Raw genomic sequence first — 19,915 nt, 5'->3', positions numbered from 1 at the left:
TTCTCTCGTCTCTTCCTCCAGAACCTTTCCAAGAGCAAGAATTTCCCTTTTCCCAGTAATAAGAAAGTATAAATTCCTATTACTGGGAAAGGGGAAATTCTTGTTCTTTTTTGATAGTTGGTATTGGGCTGAGGATCCTATTTTCTCTGTTTACATAAATCCCTTACCTACTGGGTAATATTCTGAACAACCTAACTGAATATGTTTACTTTGCTCAGTTTTCTTTTGTTAATATGACGTCCCCTCTTCCCTTACTCCAGGTGTTCCCCTTGTCTCTCCCTCCAGACTGGTCTTCTATCCCTTTCTCCAGATGTTCCCCTCCTTCCCCCATTTCTTCCTCCATCTCCAGACTGGTTTATCCTTTTTTACAGGTGTTCCCTGATCTTCTCCAGACACGTCCTCTATCCCTTTTCCCAGATGGTTTCCCTCATCTCCTCCTCCACCACTAGACTGGTCCTCTATCCCTTTCTCCAGACGTTCCCCTCATTTCTTCCTCCACCTCCAGACAAGTTCTCTATCCCTTTCTCCAGATGTTCCCCCCAACTCCTCCAGACAGTTCCTCCTTCCCTTTCTTAAGAGGTTCCCCTAAACTCCTCCTCCAGACAGTTCCTCCTTCCCTTTCTTCAGAGGTTCCCCTTTTCTCCTCCTCCACCTCCAAGCAGGTCCTCTATCCCTTCCTCCAGATGTTCCCCTCCATTCTCCTCCACCACCAGACACGTCCTCTATCCCTTCCGCCAGACATTTCCCTTATCTCCTCCACCTCCAGACTGATCCTCTTTCCCTTTCTCCAGACGTTCCCCTCATCTCCTTCTCCACCACCACACTGGTCCTCTATCCCTTTCTCCAGATGTTCTCCCCAACGCCTCCTCCAGACAGTTCCTCCTTCCTTTTCTTCAGAGGTTCCCCTCATCTCCTCCTCCAGACAGTTCCTCCTTCCCTTTCTTCAGAGGTTCCCCTCGTCTCCTCCTCCACCTCCAGGCAGGTCCTCTATCCCTTCCTCCAGATGTTCCCCTCCATCCTCCTCCACCACCAGACTGATCCTCTACCCCCTTCCCCAGACGTTTCCCTCATATCCTCCTCCACCACCACACTGGTCCTCTATCCCTTTCTCCAGATGTTCCCCCCAACTCCTCCTCCAGACAGTTCCGCCTGCCTTTTCTTCAGAGGTTCCCCCCCAACTCCTCCGCCAGACAGTTCCTCCTTCCCTTTCTTCAGACGTTCCCCTCATCTCCTCCTCCACCTTCAGGCAGGTCCTCTAGCCCTTCCTCCAGACATTCCCCTAGTCTCCTCCTCCAACACCAGACTGATCCTCTATTCCTTTCTCCAGACGTTCCCCTCATCTCCTCCTCCACCACCACCACACTGGTCCTCTATCCCCTTCTCCAGATGTTCCCCTCATCTCCTCCATTTGACAGTTATTTCCTTCCTTTCTCCAGACGTTCCCCAAATCTCCTTCAGACAGTTCCTCTGTCAGACATTCATGTCCTCCTCCAGACACTGCCCTGCCTTACCTCTTCGCCCAGACAGTTCTCGTGCATCTCCTCTCTCTCTGCAGACAACTATCTTATCTTCTAATTTTTCTCTTACCTCTTCCCATTTACACTTTTCTTACTTCTCCCTCCAGACAATTCCCTTTTCTGCAATCTCTTTCATTTTCTATTTCTATAAACAATTTCCTTATTCTTTTCTTTTATCTCCTCCAGATGTTCTACTTCCTTCCTTCCAAAGACACTCACTTCACTTTTGTACTGTCTCTTCTCTTGCTTCTTCCACCACACATCAGCCCTATATTTCCCTGCAGATGTCTCCTTTACCTTCCCCTCCTCTCTCATCACCACCAGACTCCTCCTCTAGACATACAATACCAGTTGTCATCCATTTCAGCTTTTAGCCTCTTGCCAGTGTTGGAACTCACAGCTTGCATCTGGAAGATGGAGATCGGTGGCTGCTGTGGACTCAGGACAAAGGCCTCAACGAGGGTAGATCCTCCCACGGTGAGTGAATCGGGCTGGTAGGTCACAGTAGGAGCAGATCGGGCTGAAACCTGCAGAACTACCGGCGAATTGGGGTAACGACCAGGAAGCTGTAAGGTGGACACAACCTTATGTAAATATAAATATATATATATATATATATATATACACATACAGTATATATTTGTGAATACATCAGCAATCATGGGTCCAGTCATTCACATTGAGGAAAATTTACCAAGATGGGTGAAAAGGAAACTGGGGAAAAAGTGGAGAATTTGGCTAGAGCCACCCTTTATGTTTCAGTAGCTCATCAAGGATACAGTCTTGATTGTATCAATCAATGCAGTAGGAACGAAAACTAAATTAATGTACTTTAAATGGATACTTCAGGAAGTCCCTCATATTACATAGAAACAGTAAGATTATACAATCAAGATTGTATCATTGATGGACACCTTATGCGAGGATACAAATTGGATGGCCTGATCACCTGCAACACTTTTACTTTATTTTCCAGCCCAATCGACTCAATGTTACCCACTTCAGTTATAAATCAGCCCAACTGACTCAGCATTTCCCACTCCAGTTATTGTAATCGATAACACAGACACACCCAGGGCCGAATTTATCACTAGGCACACTAGGCTCTTGCCTACACCTGCAGAGGCAACTGGTTACCATGGTCACTTGTAGATGGTGCCACCTAGCTCTTTTGGGGCGCCACTTTTGTAGTTGTACCTGTGTCCCTGAGGGAAATTGCAATCACATCAAAATCTATTTGGCCAAAGCGGTTTGCACTTACAGGAATTTAACTTGGCAGTTGCTTAACAGGCACAAACAAAACAAGGACAGACAGTATATATATTACAAATCAAGGACAGTATGCAAGTTATAGTGGCAGCAAACAGGGTGAGGAATTTTCATTTTCAGTTCTATGCTGCAATGCTTTCCAGTCCTAGCAGATCTAGAAAAATCTGTTCCTGTGTCTAGAAGTTTTTGTTGCGACTGACCGGTATCTCACACCTGAAGGCAAGAGCTGGAAGATGGAGTGAGCAGGGTGAGAGGGGCCAGAGGCAATCTTGGTCGCTCTCTTTCTGCACCTGCTAGCATAAAGATCCTGCAGGGAAGGTAAGCTACAGCCAATGATTCACCTCTTCTTGTATGGAGCAGGAGCCGAACCAGACAGTCATAGATGATGTCATGATGGGTTCAATGAGCACAGCGTAGAACTGCATCATTAATTTTTGCGGTAGAGCAAACTTTTTCAGTTAGGGCCTGTTCAAACTAAGAGCTCTGCTTTAAGCGCCTGTGCAATGATGCTCAATGTGAGTGTTTTCACATGAGTGATGCGCTTTCTATTGAATCGCAAAAGTGGCTCCTGCACTATTTTCTGAGCGTTTGTGATTCAATATAAAGTATAGGGAAATCGTAAAGGGCTTGAAAAAGAACTTTGAACAGCGATTTCCGGAGCACTTTTATGAATAAATACAATGGCCTCAATTCACTAAGCTTTATCAAACACTTAATCAAACGTTTGATAATTTACCTCATGGGTAAAATCTAATTTTGAATTACTAAGGTGTTATATATTTATTGAACATTTTATCGATAAAACATTCGATAAATCTATAACACCTTAGTGAATTCAAAATTAGATTTTACTCATGAGGTAAATTATCAAACGTTTGCAAAAGTGTTTGACAAAGTTTAGTGAATTGAGGCCATTGTATTTATTCATTTCCGGGTCAAAGAGTTCACAAATTCACCGCTCCACATAAGCGTTTAGAAAAGCACTTTTCTAAGCGCAAAGCACAGGAAAAAGTGCTTTTAAAAGTGCTAACCAAATTGCTCAGTGCATGCGAATGCGCAACCGATTTGTAATGTGAACAAGGCCTAAAGCTGGCCATACACTAGGCCGATTCTCCGCCGATCGACAGCAGATTCGATCACTGGGATCGAATCTGCTGTCAAATCGTTAACGTTACTGCTAAATTTCGATCTATTTCATCCCGAAATAGATCGGTCCCGTCGATCGCTCCGTGCGGGAAATTACCGTCGATCGCCCGCGGGTAGGGAGCGCGTCGCTAGCGGCGTTCGATTGCCCTACGGCCGACGCAATACAGCTTGATACATTACCTGATCCGGCCGGCGCGTATCCCCCCGGTCACCGCTGCTCCGTCTCCGCGCTGGGCTCCGGATCCAGCAGGCTTCGCTTCTTCCTTTCCCGGCAGGAAGTTTAAACAGTAGAGGGTGCTCTACTGTTTAAACTTCCCCCAGACAGTGAAGAAGTGAAGCATGCCGGACCCGGATACCAGACTAGAGCGGAGAAGACAGCGGAGACCTGGGGAGTCGCGTCGGCGGAGCAGGTAATGAATGTGGAGGGGGGGGGAGCGGCGGCACAACCACCACCACAGATTGTGAACGGTTTCAGGCTGAAATCGATTCACAATCTGTTTGCAGTAAAGGCAGCCATACGATCCCTCTCTGATCAGATTCGATCAGGGAGGGATCTATCTGTTGGTCGAATCTGATGGCAAATCGACCAGTGTATGGCTACCTTAAGTGTAGGTGGTACATCCTCTGTTGCACTTTCTTGATGATAGTGACAGTATTGTTGTCCCATTTTAGGTAAATAATACTGTCATTATCACGTGTAAAAGGCGTGGTTTAGGGTGTGGCAAGTTTGGAGGGGCAGAGTTTAAAACGCTGCTTTTAGGTTCCTAACACTTCAGCTCAGCCCTGGACACGCCCACAGTCACATCATAAAGTAAAACAAAGAAGACACACAGAATTATTGTCTTACCTCGGGTACAAAGATTCCTAGACTGACTGTGTTTAGCCGTATTGGGGAATGCTTAGGGATCTGCAATAAACACAAAATGGCATTCATTTCATTTTTATTTTAAATTAAATATTTTCCAGGCTATTTCTTTTAAATGAAAGTAAAACTCTGCATCTGTTGAGAATCTAAATGGATCAAAACGGTGTTTATAACACCAATTGTCTGATGGGCGTGTCAAAGCCTGTATCCAATCACTAGAAGAGCTCCTGCATATAATTACTCCTGCAGCAAAATGGAAAATTCTATGCAGTCCATACTGCAGTAAGTGTACAGATCCCATGCTCGTAATATAAGTCTACTATGAGTTGTGGAAATTAACGTCAGGCGGCAAATTAAAATGAAATCATTTTTGGTAACTGCAAAAATGTAAAAGACGAGTGGGGCAATGATGTATGTTTGGAGCAATTTTCTAAACAATTATAGATGCTGGGGGGTAACTACAAACTATGGTGTCCTGCAGCAACCATCCATCTGCCAGGGGTGGTATAGCAAGTATGGTCACTTTAATCCCCCCACCAGAGCAGGATCATGCACCAGGCAACCTAGGCAGGTGCCTGGGGCCTAGTGGATGTCAGGGGGCTCACGTACCACCTTCTCTGACCTCTCTTCACTTTAGCTTACTAAAAGGACCACAAAGGCTGCCAAATCTACTACCATGCTTAGGGCCCATTACATCTTAATCCATCTCTGCCCGCCATCCACAACAAGTGTAGCCAAAACAGCAAACGGGGAACAGAGGCGCCAGTAGGGTAAAAGTGGATATAACCTTTAAAATTTGCTTGGAGGAAGCGGTGGACTTACCTCCATAAAGTAGACACGAAAGACTGTGTGTATAATAATAATCACATTTATTATATAGTACCACAAAAGTGCAACGCGTTTCGCAGGCCATGCCAGCTTCATCAGGCAATAAACGTGGGGACAAACAGAATTTCAGCAGTAGGAGGAGTAGCGCCTCAAACAGCAACGGCTATAGCTGAGGGGTGGAGCCTGTATTTGAGAATAGGTAAGGAGGAGGAGCGGCAGGAGCTCCTTTCTCAGTAGTTACACCTCTGTACAGAGTTCTGCCAGCAACGGGCGGAGTAAGAGGGGAAATCAGTTTAACTTAGCCTGGCGTTCAGGTTTTAAGTGGACCTGAACTCTTGCACAGGACAGAAGGAAAACAGAGAGAAATGCACCCTGTATGTATTATGTATTTAGAGCATTTAGCCTGTCTAATGCCCCCTCATTTGTGTATAATCACAAATTGTAATCTGGTCTCTACCCTGTGTCTAGTGTTGGGCGAACAGTGTTCGCCACTGTTCGGGTTCTGCAGAACATCACCCTGTTCGGGTGATGTTCGAGTTCGGCCGAACACCTGACGGTGCTCGGCCAAACCGTTCGGCCATATGGCCGAACTAAGAGCGCATGGCCGAACGTTCCCCGAACGTTCGGCTAGCGCTGTGATTGGCCGAACGGGTCACGTGGTTCGGACCCGAACGCGCTCTGATTGGCCGAACTGTCACGTGGTTCGGGTAAATAAATACCCGAACCACGACATATCTCCGCCATTTGTCTGTGGGTTTAGCTTTGGGTAGGCAGGCAGGGTAGTTCGCGCTCCAGCCACGCTAGCCAGGGTCCCCCCCAGTCATTGTGTGTCACTGCTGGGAACAGTAGTACACCGCTCGTTCAGCCACACTATATAGCATTCTGTGTACTGTTCTGTGTCTGCTGGGAACAGTGGTACACCGCTCGTTCAGCCACACTATATAGCATTCTGTGTACTGTTCTGTGTCTGCTGGGAACAGTAGTACACCGCTCGTTCAGCCACACTATATAGCATTCTGTGTACTGTTCTGTGTCTGCTGGGAACAGTAGTACACCGCTCGTTCAGCCACACTATATAGCATTCTGTGTACTGTTCTGTGTCTGCTGGGAACAGTAGTACACCGCTCGTTCAGCCACACTATATAGCATTCTGTGTACTGTTCTGTGTCTGCTGGGAACAGTGGTACACCGCTCGTTCAGCCACACTATATAGCATTCTGTGTACTGTTCTGTGTCTGCTGGGAACAGTAGTACACCGCTCGTTCAGCCACACTATATAGCATTCTGTGTACTGTTCTGTGTCTGCTGGGAACAGTAGTACACCGCTCGTTCAGCCACACTATATAGCATTCTGTGTACTGTTCTGTGTCTGCTGGGAACAGTAGTACACCGCTCGTTCAGCCACACTATATAGCATTCTGTGTACTGTTCTGTGTCTGCTGGGAACAGTAGTACACCGCTCGTTCAGCCACACTATATAGCATTCTGTGTACTGTTCTGTGTCTGCTGGGAACAGTAGTACACCGCTCGTTCAGCCACACTATATAGCATTCTGTGTACTGTTCTGTGTCTGCTGGGAACAGTAGTACACCGCTCGTTCAGCCACACTATATAGCATTCTGTGTACTGTTCTGTGTCTGCTGGGAATAGTGGTACACCGCTCGTTCAGCCACACTATATAGCATTCTGTGTACTGTTCTGTGTCTGCTGGGAATAGTTGTACACCGCTCGTTCAGCCACACTATATAGCATTCTGTGTACTGTTCTGTGTCTGCTGGGAACAGTGGTACACCGCTCGTTCAGCCACACTATATAGCATTCTGTGTACTGTTCTGTGTCTGCTGGGAACAGTAGTACACCGCTCGTTCAGCCACACTATATAGCATTCTGTGTACTGTTCTGTGTCTGCTGGGAACAGTAGTACACCGCTCGTTCAGCCACACTATATAGCATTCTGTGTACTGTTCTGTGTCTGCTGGGAATAGTGGTACACCGCTCGTTCAGCCACACTATATAGCATTCTGTGTACTGTTCTGTGTCTGCTGGGAATAGTGGTACACCGCTCGTTCGCCACTGTATAGCATTGTGCTCTGTGTCGCTGCTGGGAATAGTGGTACACCGCTCACCCGTCACTGTATAGCATTGTGCTCTGTGTCGCTGCTGGGAATAGTGGTACACCGCTCACCCGTCACTGTATAGCATTGTGCTCTGTGTCGCTGCTGGGAATAGTGGTACACCGCTCACCCGTCACTGTATAGCATTGTGCTCTGTGTCGCTGCTGGGAATAGTGGTACTGTATAGCATTTCTGTACTGCCACTGTACTGCTGCCAGTCAGCGTGTACTGTAAGGATAAGTGAAATGAGGAAGAAATCCGGTGAAAGAGGGAGGGGCAAGGGAAGAGGTGTTTCCCCTGACGGTTCACGTACAGGCCACAGGGGAGCACCCAAGAAAACCCACTCAATACCGCCCATGTTGTCCAGGACAACAACCCTCACAAATCCAAAAGAACAGGACCAGATAATTACTTGGATGACCTCTCAAGCGTCCAGCAGTGGGTTAAGCAGCACCAGCACATCACGCACGAGGTCCGAGTCCTCAGCCAGTTACAAGGAGCCAGTGGGCACAAAGCTGACACAACCGGCAGCGACACCACGCACACAACTGCCAGATAACCAGTCCGATGAATTACCTCAGGACACAATGGGGTATTCGCAGGAGCTATTCCCAGCCCAACAAACTTCCACCTTTCAAAGGTCAATGGAGGAACAGCCAGAAATGTTGTGCCTGGATTCACAACCGTTAACTGTGGGAAATGCACCGCGCACTGAAATACAAGGCGAGTCCGAAGAGGACTCGGAAACCCAAATCCCAGAGCAATTTGGGCAGGAGGGGTTGCAATTGCAGGAGGTCGGCCGACAAGATCTGGAAGACGACGTTGGAGTGTGCTGCGCAGAGGTTGTTGTGGGGAGCTCTACTCCACGGCGGTGGCCCACAATAACATATGACGAGTTTGAGGAGATGGAAGAGGAGGGTATGGACAATGTGGACAGAGACCCAGATTTTGTTTGTGAACGAGAACATCGCCGTCGTAGCAGCAGCACAGATGAGTCTGTTGAAGAACACACTGCTGCACGAGTTCGCCTTGTGCCACAAGGTAGGCGGCGCGCAATTTCAGGCACCACAAGCGTGGAAGTTCAAGTGAGAGGCAAAAGAGGAGCAAACAGAAATCGCCAGCAAGGAGGCAGGTGCTCCAAAGTCTGGGCTTTCTTTGAAGACTGCACTGAGGATGTTACCATGGCGATTTGCAAGGTGTGCAAGACCCGCCTGAGCAGGGGGAAAAATATTAACAACCTCTCCACCACCAGCATGAGCCGTCACATGCTATCCAAACATCCCACTCTTTGGGCAAACGCGTCAGGACAGGGTACCAGAAACAACACTGCCTCCCTTGGGTTCACCAGACCCGCCTCAGCAGCAGCAGTAGCCCAGCCATTGCGTGGTTCACAACATTCACAAACATCAGACGACGCTGACACTGTCACTTTCCGGAGTAGTGCTCTTGAGGTCTCCCAGTGTTCATCAAACACAACAACCAACAGCCCTTCCGTGTGCAGCGCTACGGTTCAGTTGTCTGTGTCGGAGATGTTTGAGCGCAAGAGGAAATTGCCAGCAAATGACCCCCGGGCCGTGGCAGTAACAGCCAGCATAGCCAAGCTTCTGGCCTGCGAAATGCTGCCATATCGATTGGTGGAGACAAACAGCTTCAAGGGCATGATGTCAGTGGCCATCCCACGTTACGTGGTTCCCAGCCGCTACCACTTTGCACGCTCTGCAGTGCCTGAGTTGCATGAGCACGTGGTCAGCAAAATAACCCGAAGCTTGAAGAATGCCGTTGCCTGCAAGGTTCACCTCACCACTGACACCTGGACGAGTGCGTTCGGCCAGGGTCGATACATCTCCCTTACCGCGCACTGGGTGAACCTTGTGGAGCCTGGCAGCGATTCCTCACCTGCTACGGCACGGGTGTTGCCCACGCCACAAACAGCTGCACCGCCGTCCCTCCCACTGGATAACAGCAGCACCTACCTCTCTGACTCCTTCTCCTCCAACGCATCTCAAAGCTGTACCTCATCCGGAAACGCTAACCCAGCAGCAGTAGGATCGTGGAAGCAGTGCAGCACAGCTGTTGGCATGCGTCAGCAAGCGTTGCTGAAGCTAATCTGCCTTGGGGATAAGCAGCACACAGGGGAGGAAATTTGGAGGGGAATAAAGGAACAGACGGATTTGTGGCTGGCACCGCTGGACCTGAAACCGGGCATGGTTGTGTGTGATAATGGGAGTAATCTCATTCGCGCTTTAAGGTTGGCTAAGCTGACACACATCCCTTGCCTGGCGCACGTGATGAACCTAGTAGTTCAGCGGTTCCTGAGGACATACCCAGGCGTGCCCGATCTGCTGTTGAAGGTGCGTCGAGTGTCCAAACATTGTAGAAATTCCAGTACTGCTTCGGGGGCACTCGCCAAGATGCAGGAGCGCTTCAATCTCCCCCACCATCGCTTGCTGTGTGATGTCCCTACGCGCTGGAATTCTACGCTGCACATGCTAGCCCGCTTTTGCGAGCAGAAGAGTGCAGTGGTCCAGTACATGACGGCGCAGTACCGAGGCGCATCCGGCCAGCTGCCAAGCTTCTGTGGATCCGATTGGGCCAACATGTTGGACCTCTGCCAAGTCCTCCAAAATTTTGAGCAATCCACGTTGCTTGTGAGCAGTGACAACTCTTCAGTCAGCATTACCATACCACTGCTGTGTTTACTGAAGAGGTCGATGTTAAAAATCAAGGAAACAGCTGTCATGATGCAACTGGGGGAATCTGAAGGAGAAAACGATCAGCGTGATGGTACCAACATCAGGCCATCCGCCTCAGGGAACGCTGGCCCCAGCAGCTATGACGAAGAAGAGGAGGAGGAACAGCTGGAGTTGGAGCAGGAATTTCATGCCACCACTGACGAGGGCCAGAGCGGTGCACGTTGGACTTCCACAATTCAACGCGAATGGTCAGCAGAAGCAGACCAGGAGGAAGGTGACGACTATGATGCATCACAACAACTATCACAACGCTCACAAGAGGATGATGAGGATTCTGGTAGGACTCTGGCACACATGGCTCAATTCATGCTAGACTGCATTGAACGTGACCCACGCATTGTGCGCATTCTGGACAACACCAATTACTGGGTTTATACCCTTCTGGATCCACGGTACAAACACAATGTTCCAAAACTGCTTGAAGAAAGAGTCAGACAGGTCAAAATGGAAGAATACCAGCAGGCCCTTGTGGAGACTTTAGAGAGGAGATTGACATCCTCCCCCTCCTCTAGCCAGTTGTACGCAGACAGACTGACTTCCGCAAACCCAGGACGACCAGGAGGGCAGCAAACAACGCAAGCCGCAGCTAGTACCCAAAAGGGAATGGTATCGGCAGTGTCCTTGGAGTGGGAAAATTTTCTGACACCCATGCAGCCGCAGCCCACTGAACAGCAAGCGTGCAGATCCACCTCCAACACCGATCGCCTGGAGAAGATGGTCAAGGACTACATGTCAGATGGCGTAGCTGTGTCGAACCATCCATCTGCACCCTTCAACTATTGGGTATCGAAGCTAGACACCTGGCACGAACTGGCAATGTACGCAATAGAGGTGCTGGCTTGCCCGGCAGCCAGCGTTATGTCGGAACGCTGTTTCAGTGCTGCCGGAGGCATCGTCACAGATCGGCGTATCCGCCTCTCTACAGAAAATGCAGACCGTCTGACTCAAATTAAAATGAATCAATCCTGGATTGGAAATGACTACGCAACACTCCAGGACCCCAACCAAGTAACATGACCAATGAACATCTGGGATGGTGTTGCGTTTCCGGGCCCTGTTTATTGAACCTCTCATCTGTATTACATTTATGACTGCATGGCGGCAAAAAGCATTGCTGCTATATCCGCACGCTTTTTGTCCACATGCAAGGCCTGGGTTGTTGTGTCTCACAAAGCGTGGCCTTCTCCTCCTGCGCCTGCTCCTGTTCCATCACGTCTGCTGCTGCTGGGTTAGCGTTGCCGCGTGGTCCCTGTTTATTGAACCACTTATCTTTATTACATTTATGACTGCATGGCGGTACAAAGCATGCTATCCGCACGCTTCTTGCCCTCATGCAAGGCCTGGGTTGTTGTGTCTCACAAAGTGTGGCCTTCTCCTCCTGCGCCTGCTCCTGTTCCATCACGTCTGCTGCTGCTGGGTTAGCGTTGCCGCGTGGTCCCTGTTTATTGAACCACTTATCTTTATTACATTTATGACTGCATGGCGGTACAAAGCATGCTATCCGCACGCTTCTTGCCCTCATGCAAGGCCGGGGTTGTTGTGTCTCACAAAGCGTGGCCTTCTTCTCCTCCTGCGCCACCCTCCTCCTGTTCCATCACGTGTGCTGCTGCTGGGTTAGCGTTACCGGTCCCTTTTCCTGGAACCTCTTATATGTATTACATTTATGACTGCATGCCGACAAAAAACATGTTACCTGTGCAAAGAAAACAGACATTTCCCGCATTAAAAGACAGTTTTCCCTTTGAAACTTTAAAATCGATTTTCTCAAAAACTATAAGCTCTTTTTGCTAATTTTTTTTCCTCTTGTACCCACTCCCAAGGTGCACATACCCTGTAAATTTGGGGTATGTAGCATGTAAGGAGGCTTTACAAACCACAAAAGTTCGGGTCCCCATTGACTTCCATTATGTTCGGAGTTCGGGTCGAACACCCGAACATCGCGGCCATGTTCGGCCTGTTCGGCCCGAACCCGAACATCTAGATGTTCGCCCAACACTACCTGTGTCACATGAATGCCTATGGCAGAGATGGCAGATAAGCCCATTTGAAAGCACAGGATGTTAACAATATGTCTGCTTCCATGAATCAGGAAGTAGAAACAGTGCAGGTTTATTTGAAGATTTGTATCAGCTGTAACAAGGAAATGTGTTTTGTGTAAAAATGATTATGCTGTTGAGTAGCTTTTAGAGTAGAGAGGACTTCTGAGTTCAGGTCCGCTTTAATATAACAGAGCTGTACTCACCATGTCATCAGTGATGTTATACTGTAAAAACCCTGCTTTGTAATGCACGTATGCTGCAGAGTTAGCGGAAAACTGCGACAGAGCCAGGAGCAGCATGCGGGAGTCAACGTCTGGCAGGACCAGCTTCTCCGGCAGATAGGGCAAATCCCAGTGCTGTCCTCGCCCATCAAACTGGCCCTGCGGCAAACACAGAAGGCAGTAAGCTCCAATGGATTCTAGATCTCCCTTCAGGGCCGCCATTAGGGCAGTACAGACAGTAGTGCGGCATGGGGCCCATAAAGGGGCAGATCCACACCCCTTACTGATCCTTCTACCATCCTCGTGACTCTATTTACCCTCACAAAGAGGTCAAAACTCTTGCTTGTAATGAGAGGCGGTCCCACCAGGTCAACTTCCACCGCAGACACGGAATCCACAAACAGAGAGACTGCAAAACACAGAGACAGAGGCTGTCATGTAACGCCAAGGGCACCTGTCACTTGCAGAAGAGGTCAAGTAAACACTTCCTTCACTAAGATAAAGAAAAAAACTCCCCGCCACATATAGTATATTTAAAGGACAAAAACTTAAGTGAGAGGGATATGGAGGCTGCCAAATTTTTTTCCTTTACAGCAATACTAGCTGTCTGGCTGTCCTGCTTACCCTCTACCTCTAATACTTTTAGCCATAGCCCCTGAACAAGCATGCAGCAGATCAGGTGTTTCTGACATTATCAGATCTGACAAGCTTGTTTCTGGTGTGATTCAGACACTACTGCAGCCACATAGATCAGCAGAGCTGCCAGGCAACTGGTATTGTTTAACAGGAAATAAATATGGCAGCTTCTTTAATCTTCTCACTTCAGTTGTCCTTTAATGTCTGTTATGGATGAGCTGAAACTGAAACGCGACCATCCCTGAGAAAAGGTTAATCCCTTCAGATCAGATTGGCAGACTCATCTCAGCTTGTTTACAGGTAAGCATTGGAAATACACTTATTCCACAGGGTTCCTACCACGAGCTGCAATGTGGGAGTGTCCAAGTTTGCTTCCCATCACTGGTTTAGTCCAGAAGTGGATAATGAAAAAAAAGGGCTCCTACTCTGCATAGAAAGAAATTTTTTTCTGGGCAGTCTGTATCCCCTATGGCTTAAAACATACTAAAAGAAAACACTAATATATATTTGTAGCAGTTTTTTTAATCAAAGTGTAATTTCACTTAAAGTGTAGATTTTAATTGTCATCTTTGTCCCTAGACTGAATTTTTGGGATCTGATTTTTCTGCATAAAAAAAAAATCATCCTGCAGGTCCATGTGCGCTGCGCGAAAAGCATTTACAGGGGAACTGCAGTAAGAGGTATACGGAGGCAGCCATATTTATTTCCTTTTAATCAATACCAGTTGCCTGGCAGCCCTGCTGATCCTCTGCCTCTAATACTATAAGCCATAGCCCCTGAGCAAGCATGCAGCAGATCAGGTGTTTCAGACTTTAAAGTCAAATCTGACAAGACTAGCTGCATGCTTGTTTCTGGTGTTATTCAGATACTACTGCAGAGAAATAGACCAGCAGGGCTGCCAGGCAACTGGTATTGATTAAAAGGAAATGAATATGGCAGCCTCCGTATACCTCTTACTTCAGTTCCCCTTTAATGCAAGTCAATGGACGGTACGTCTGCAAAAATCGCATGCAACTTTGAAGTTAATCAGATATATTTTCATGTAAATTAAACTTCATTGGTATGCACAAAAAACCCCAGCGATTTAAAAATTCACAAAAAGTTTTACAAATATTTAATAATAACAATCAAAGTTGAAAAAAAAAAGTTTTACAAATATTTAAACTCTAAAAGAAAGGAGGTAGAGAATATAGGACTTTTACAAGATCAGGCAGGAAACTTGGTTGTGGAGGACCGAGCTAAAGCTGAAATTTTAAACACTTGCTTTGCTTCTGTCTTTACCAAGGTGATGTTTTTAGCTCATAATATGGCCCTGGGTTGTTCCCGAACTTTCTCATTCCGCATGAATTGGTTAACACAGGAAGGTGTGCATGAACAATTAAATAAAATTACGATAGAGTTGTAGTTTACTTGGACTTTGCAAAGGCTTTTGACACAGTTCCCCACAATTGCCTGGTGCAGAAGCTGAGGATACAGGGACTAGGAGAAAATGTGTGTAATGTGGATAGAAAACTGGTTAAGGGATAGAAGGCAAAGAATGGTGGTAAACGGAGCATACTCAAAATGGGAAACTGTTAGCAGTGGGGTACCGCAGGGGTAAGTACTTGGTCCAATTCTTTTCAATGCAATTATTAATGATCTAGTAGATGGAATACAGAGTAATGTAGCCATCTTTGCAGATGATACAAAAATTATGCAGAATTATCAACACTAAAGCTTTTTTTCATTCGAATGAAAAATCTGATCGGATTTCCCGTTTTCTTCGATTTTTATCGATCCGAAATGCCAGATATTTTTCTTCAATCTTTTTAAAGATTGTATGGTGTGTGTTAGATTGTCAATTTATTAATATACACACCCTAGCAATTTTCTCAGAGTTTCCAATCATTTTTATCATAATTGGGGAAAAATTTAACAAAGGTGTGTGGTACATTGGTCATATTTTTTAAATGTTACGATCAGTCAGAAAAATTGATTGCAATTCTTAAATTGAACAGATTTTTAAAAAATTGTATGGTGTGTGGCCACCTTAAGACAGATAGTGAGATATTAAAACTGGACCTTGACAAAATGGCCATATGAGCAGGCACATGGCAGATGAAATTTAATGTTGATAAATGTAAAGTCATGCACCTTGGACGTACCAATGGTAGATTATCGTATAAAATAAATGGCATACAGCTGAGAACATTAGACTTGAAGAAGGACTTAGGAATACTGGTTGATAACAAGTTAGGTAATTGTATACAATGCCAAGCTGCGGTAGCTAAAATAAATACAATTCTGAGATGCATAAAAAGGGAAATAACATCTCTGGATGCTAGTATTCTACTCCCTCTGTATAAATCACTTGTGAGGCCAAATCTGGAGTATGGAATACAGTTTTTGGCACCACACTATAGAAAGGACATTGACCTTCTGGAACGGGTACAAAGACTGGCAACTAAATTAATCAGAGAGGGATGGAAGATCTCACTTACCACCAGGAAAGGTTGGACAAACTAGGCTTATTTAGCTTGGAAAAAAGGCAACGGATAGGGGACCTGATTAACATCTATAAATACATCACAGGGCAATACAAAAGCTTGGCAGATGAACTTTTTGTCCCTAGAGTTGTATGACGCACTAGGGGACATGATTTTCGTATAGAGGAAAAAAAGATTTTGACATCTATTTAGAAACGGCTCCTTCACAGTGAGAGTGGTTAAATCTGGAAAGACTTACCTCAGGAAATAGTTATGGCAAACTCTATATCTGCATTTAAAGAGGGCTTGGATGCTTTCCTTGCATTGAAGGGCATCCACAGCTATAATTATTAGGTAAGTCCCAAAAGAGTTGATCCAGGGATTTATCTGCCTGCCATCCGGAGTTGGGAAGGAATTTTTCCCTTTTAAGGCTAACTGGCCCAGGCCTTGTAAGGTTTTTTGCCTTCCCCTGGATCAACTGGGATATTTTTTAATTATTATTTTATTTTTTATTTTTTTTTCTGGTTGGACTTGATAGACGGAAGTCTTTTTTCAACCAAACTAATTATGTAATTATGTAACGCACAAAAAATCCACATACCAATCCAAATACCCCGGAAAATCACAAAACTGTGTATATGCAAGGGAAAAAAAAGGGCGGGAAAGCGCATGCAGATTTCGCTCTGATAAGTTTGATCCCTTCCTAAAGATAAGCTATTTTTTTGGGAATGAATGAAGAATTTGTCGTTTTTTCTGTCATTGTGGGAGAGTAAAGGAACAACCAGGGATACGAGACAGAAATAAAAAAAAAAATCTATAAGATGAATGTGATTGAAGATACACTCTATAGGTGACCATACATCTAGCGATTTTGTGGACCAATGATTCGATTGATTTAGGGCTGAAATTGGTCCAGTGCATCATTAGACCAACGTGGTTAATCAGGTGGATGGCGGTGATGGCGCGAGCAGGGCCGGCCTTAGGTTTCACAGCGCCCTGAGCAGAACCAGATTTTGGTGCCCCCCCCCCCCAAATTCATCCTCTTCGCGTGTGAGCGCACCACACACATACACTAATGGGGGGGGGGGGGGGATCTGCTGCCTAAATACACTAAAAGGGGATCTGCGACTGTAAGACTAGTAGCCTAAGCCTATATACACTAAAGGGGGGGATCTGCCTACAGTATAGTATAGATAGGTAGCTGCCCCCAGTATAGGTTAGATAGGTAGCTGCCCCCAGTATAGGTTAGATAGGTAGCTGCCCCCAGTATAGATTAGATAGGTAGCTGCTGCCCCCAGTATAGATTAGATAGGTAGCTGCTGCCCCCAGTATAGATTAGATAGGTAGCTGCTGCCCCAGTATAGATTAGATAGGTAGCTGCCCCCCCCCAGTATAGATTAGATAGGTAGCTGCCCCCCCCCCCCCCCCCCAGTATAGGTTAGATAGGTAGCTGCCCCCCCCCTCCCAGTATAGGTTAGATAGGTAGGTTCCCTCAGTATAGTATAGATAGGTAGCTGCCCCCAGTATAGGTTAGATAGGTAGCTGCCCCCAGTATAGGTTAGATAGGTAGCTGCCCCCAGTATAGGTTAGATAGGTAGCTGCCCCCAGTATAGATTAGATAAGTAGCTGCCCCCAGCATAGGTTAGATAGGTAGCTGCCCCCAGCATAGGTTAGATAGGTAGGTGCCCCCAGTATAGATTAGATAGGTAGGTGCCCCCAGTATAGGTTAGATAGGTAGCTGCCCCCAGTATAAGTTAGATAGGTAGCTGCCCCTCCAGTATAGGTTAGATAGGTAGGTGCCCCCAGTATAGGTTAGATAGGTAGGTGCCCCCAGTATAGATTAGATAGGTAGCTGCCCCCCCCCCCCCAGTATAGGTTAGATAGGTAGGTGCACCCAGTATAGATTAGATAGGTAGCTGCCCCCCCCCCCCTATAGGTTAGATAGGTAGGTGCCCCCAGTATAGATTAGATAGGTAGCTGCCCCCCCCCAGTATAGGTTAGATAGGTAGGTGCCCCCAGTATAGATTAGATAGGTAGCTGCCCCCCAGTATAGATTAGATAGGTAGCTGCCCCCCCCAGTACAGGCTAGATAGGTAGGTGCCCCCAGTATAGATTAGGTAGGTAGGTAGGTGCTCCCCTCCCCTCATACTGGAGGGGGAGCCGCGGGGAGGGCAGCCCGACCTCTCCCTCCCTTCCTCTCCGGGCCACCCTCCGTGCTCCCCCCCTCCGATGCTGCTGCAGACTGCAGAGAGAACAACTCACCTCCCTGGTTCCGATCGCCGGCGCCTCTCACGGTGTATCACTTGCCGCTGGTCTCCTCTTGTACATTGACACTGATACACAGTAAACTTCCTGTTAAGCAGGAAGTTTATTGTGCATCAGTGACAATGTACAAGAGGAGACCAGCGGCAAGTGAGAGGCGCCGGCGATCGGAACCAGGGAGGTGAGTTGTTCTCACTGCTGCAGTCTGCACTCTGCAGGGGGGAGCACGGAGAGCGCCCGGAGAGGAGGGAGGGAGAGGACGGGCTGCTCTCCCCGCGGCTCCCCCCTCCATCACGGTGGCCGCACGGGGGGGGGGGGGGGGCGGAGCGAAACGGACACAGCCAGCTACATGCGGCCAGGCGGCAGGAGCGCCCCCTGGAAGCCGGCGCCCTGAGCGATCGCACAGGTCGCTCAGGTCAAAGGCCGGCCCTGGGCGCGAGATATCATGAAGACTCATGGACCCCCGTACAGATAGCGGATGTGGCCAGGAGTCACCTCAGCGGGACAGGTCAGAATTTACACTGTAGCCCCACGGGGGGGGGGGGGGGGGGGGGGGGGGGGGGGGGCAGCATCGCTAGGCCGATTTTGGATAGATTTCATGATGAAATCTATCGGGAATCAGTCTGCAGTATTTGGGCAAGCAACAGATCACTCTCCAATCAGATTTGATCAGAGAGAGATTTGTCTCATGGTCAATTGGGCCATACATCGGTAGATTTAGGGGCACCTTAAGCATATTTTACTACCAGGTACGTGAAGTGGGCATGTCAAGTGGGCTCAAGTCAAGCATCCAATCATGTGCGGGGAATGAGAAAACGTTCGTATCCTGCTGGGTCGCCTCATGTCTGGAAACAAGCGGTAAATTGTGGATTACCTGGGAGAGAGCTCAGCTTCTGCTCCATCTGCTTCACGGCTTGGGAAAAGGAAGGACAAATCTAAGAGAAAAAGCACAGAAATACAGTCAGGGTACCATCTGGCTTCTTACTGACAAATGAAAGAAAGACTATGATGGAGGGAGCCAAGATAAAAATGGCTGAAAGGGAACATTTCTCGATTGGTTGTCAGTTGTTTATTTGACAAACAGACCAACAACGTAAAAAAGGTAACGCCCAATAACGTGTAGCCATCCTGTAAACATGGCTATTTAGTACCTGTGCAAAGTGTATTCTCTGTGTGATCATATCTGGGATTTGTAGTTCTATGAAATCAGCTCTGAAACAGTTAACTGCATAGTTTGCTGTTTGCAGTTTTCCCTCCTACATCTAGGTGGAGAATTCCTCCCACCAATAGGAGAGCAGCTTTTATACTGTGGAGATTTTGTAGCCAATAAGAGACAGTCTTAGCTCTGAGAACAGAGAATTTGCTAGAAACTGGGTTTAAAGCAGCCCATACACTCAGCCGATTTTCTGGCCGACCGATCGATCCCGATAAATCGATCGATCAATCGATTGCAAATCGGTTGGCCAATCGACCGATCGACGGCCGATTTCGATTGATTTCGATGGATTTCCATCGAACTTGCAGGGTGGAAAATTTAGGTCGATCTGATGAGATTGCTTATCAGTTTGCATTGGCCTTAATGGAAATCTGATGGCAAAAAAATGCCATCAGATCGAATTTCAATAGATTTCAAACTGAAATCTATTGGAATTCTATCCTGGTAAAAAATGTTCTAAAAACGCATCAGATAGATCATCAGATGCATTTCTTATCTATCTGCTGCCAATCTGACGAGTGTATGGGCACCTTAAGTGAGCTGACTCAGCTGAGAGAGAACTGTTTGGAGAGAGACCTGAGGGA

The 19,915-nt window shown here is 47.2% G+C and overlaps 1 protein-coding gene across 1 annotated transcript in view; it reads right to left on the bottom strand.

The window, feature by feature from the left end:
- LOC137542473 (bactericidal permeability-increasing protein-like) overlaps positions 1–19,046 on the bottom strand; it is a 67,853-nt gene extending 48,807 nt beyond the window's left edge. The window contains exons 1-5 of the mRNA XM_068264411.1: positions 18,990–19,046; positions 13,070–13,161; positions 12,735–12,911; positions 4,780–4,839; positions 1,916–2,083 (exon numbers count right to left, since the gene is read on the bottom strand). Of these exons, the coding sequence (XP_068120512.1) occupies positions 1,916–2,083; positions 4,780–4,839; positions 12,735–12,911; positions 13,070–13,161; positions 18,990–19,017 (525 nt within the window). The 5' untranslated portion in view covers positions 19,018–19,046. The remainder of the gene's footprint in view (positions 1–1,915; positions 2,084–4,779; positions 4,840–12,734; positions 12,912–13,069; positions 13,162–18,989) is intronic.
- Between the last annotated feature and the right edge of the window lie 869 nt (positions 19,047–19,915).

Source organism: Hyperolius riggenbachi, chromosome 12 (assembly GCF_040937935.1).
Source record: "Hyperolius riggenbachi isolate aHypRig1 chromosome 12, aHypRig1.pri, whole genome shotgun sequence".
NCBI lineage: Eukaryota > Metazoa > Chordata > Amphibia > Anura > Hyperoliidae > Hyperolius > Hyperolius riggenbachi.
Note: the sequence above shows the minus strand (reverse complement) of the source record. Positions and strands in the feature narration are given on the sequence as shown.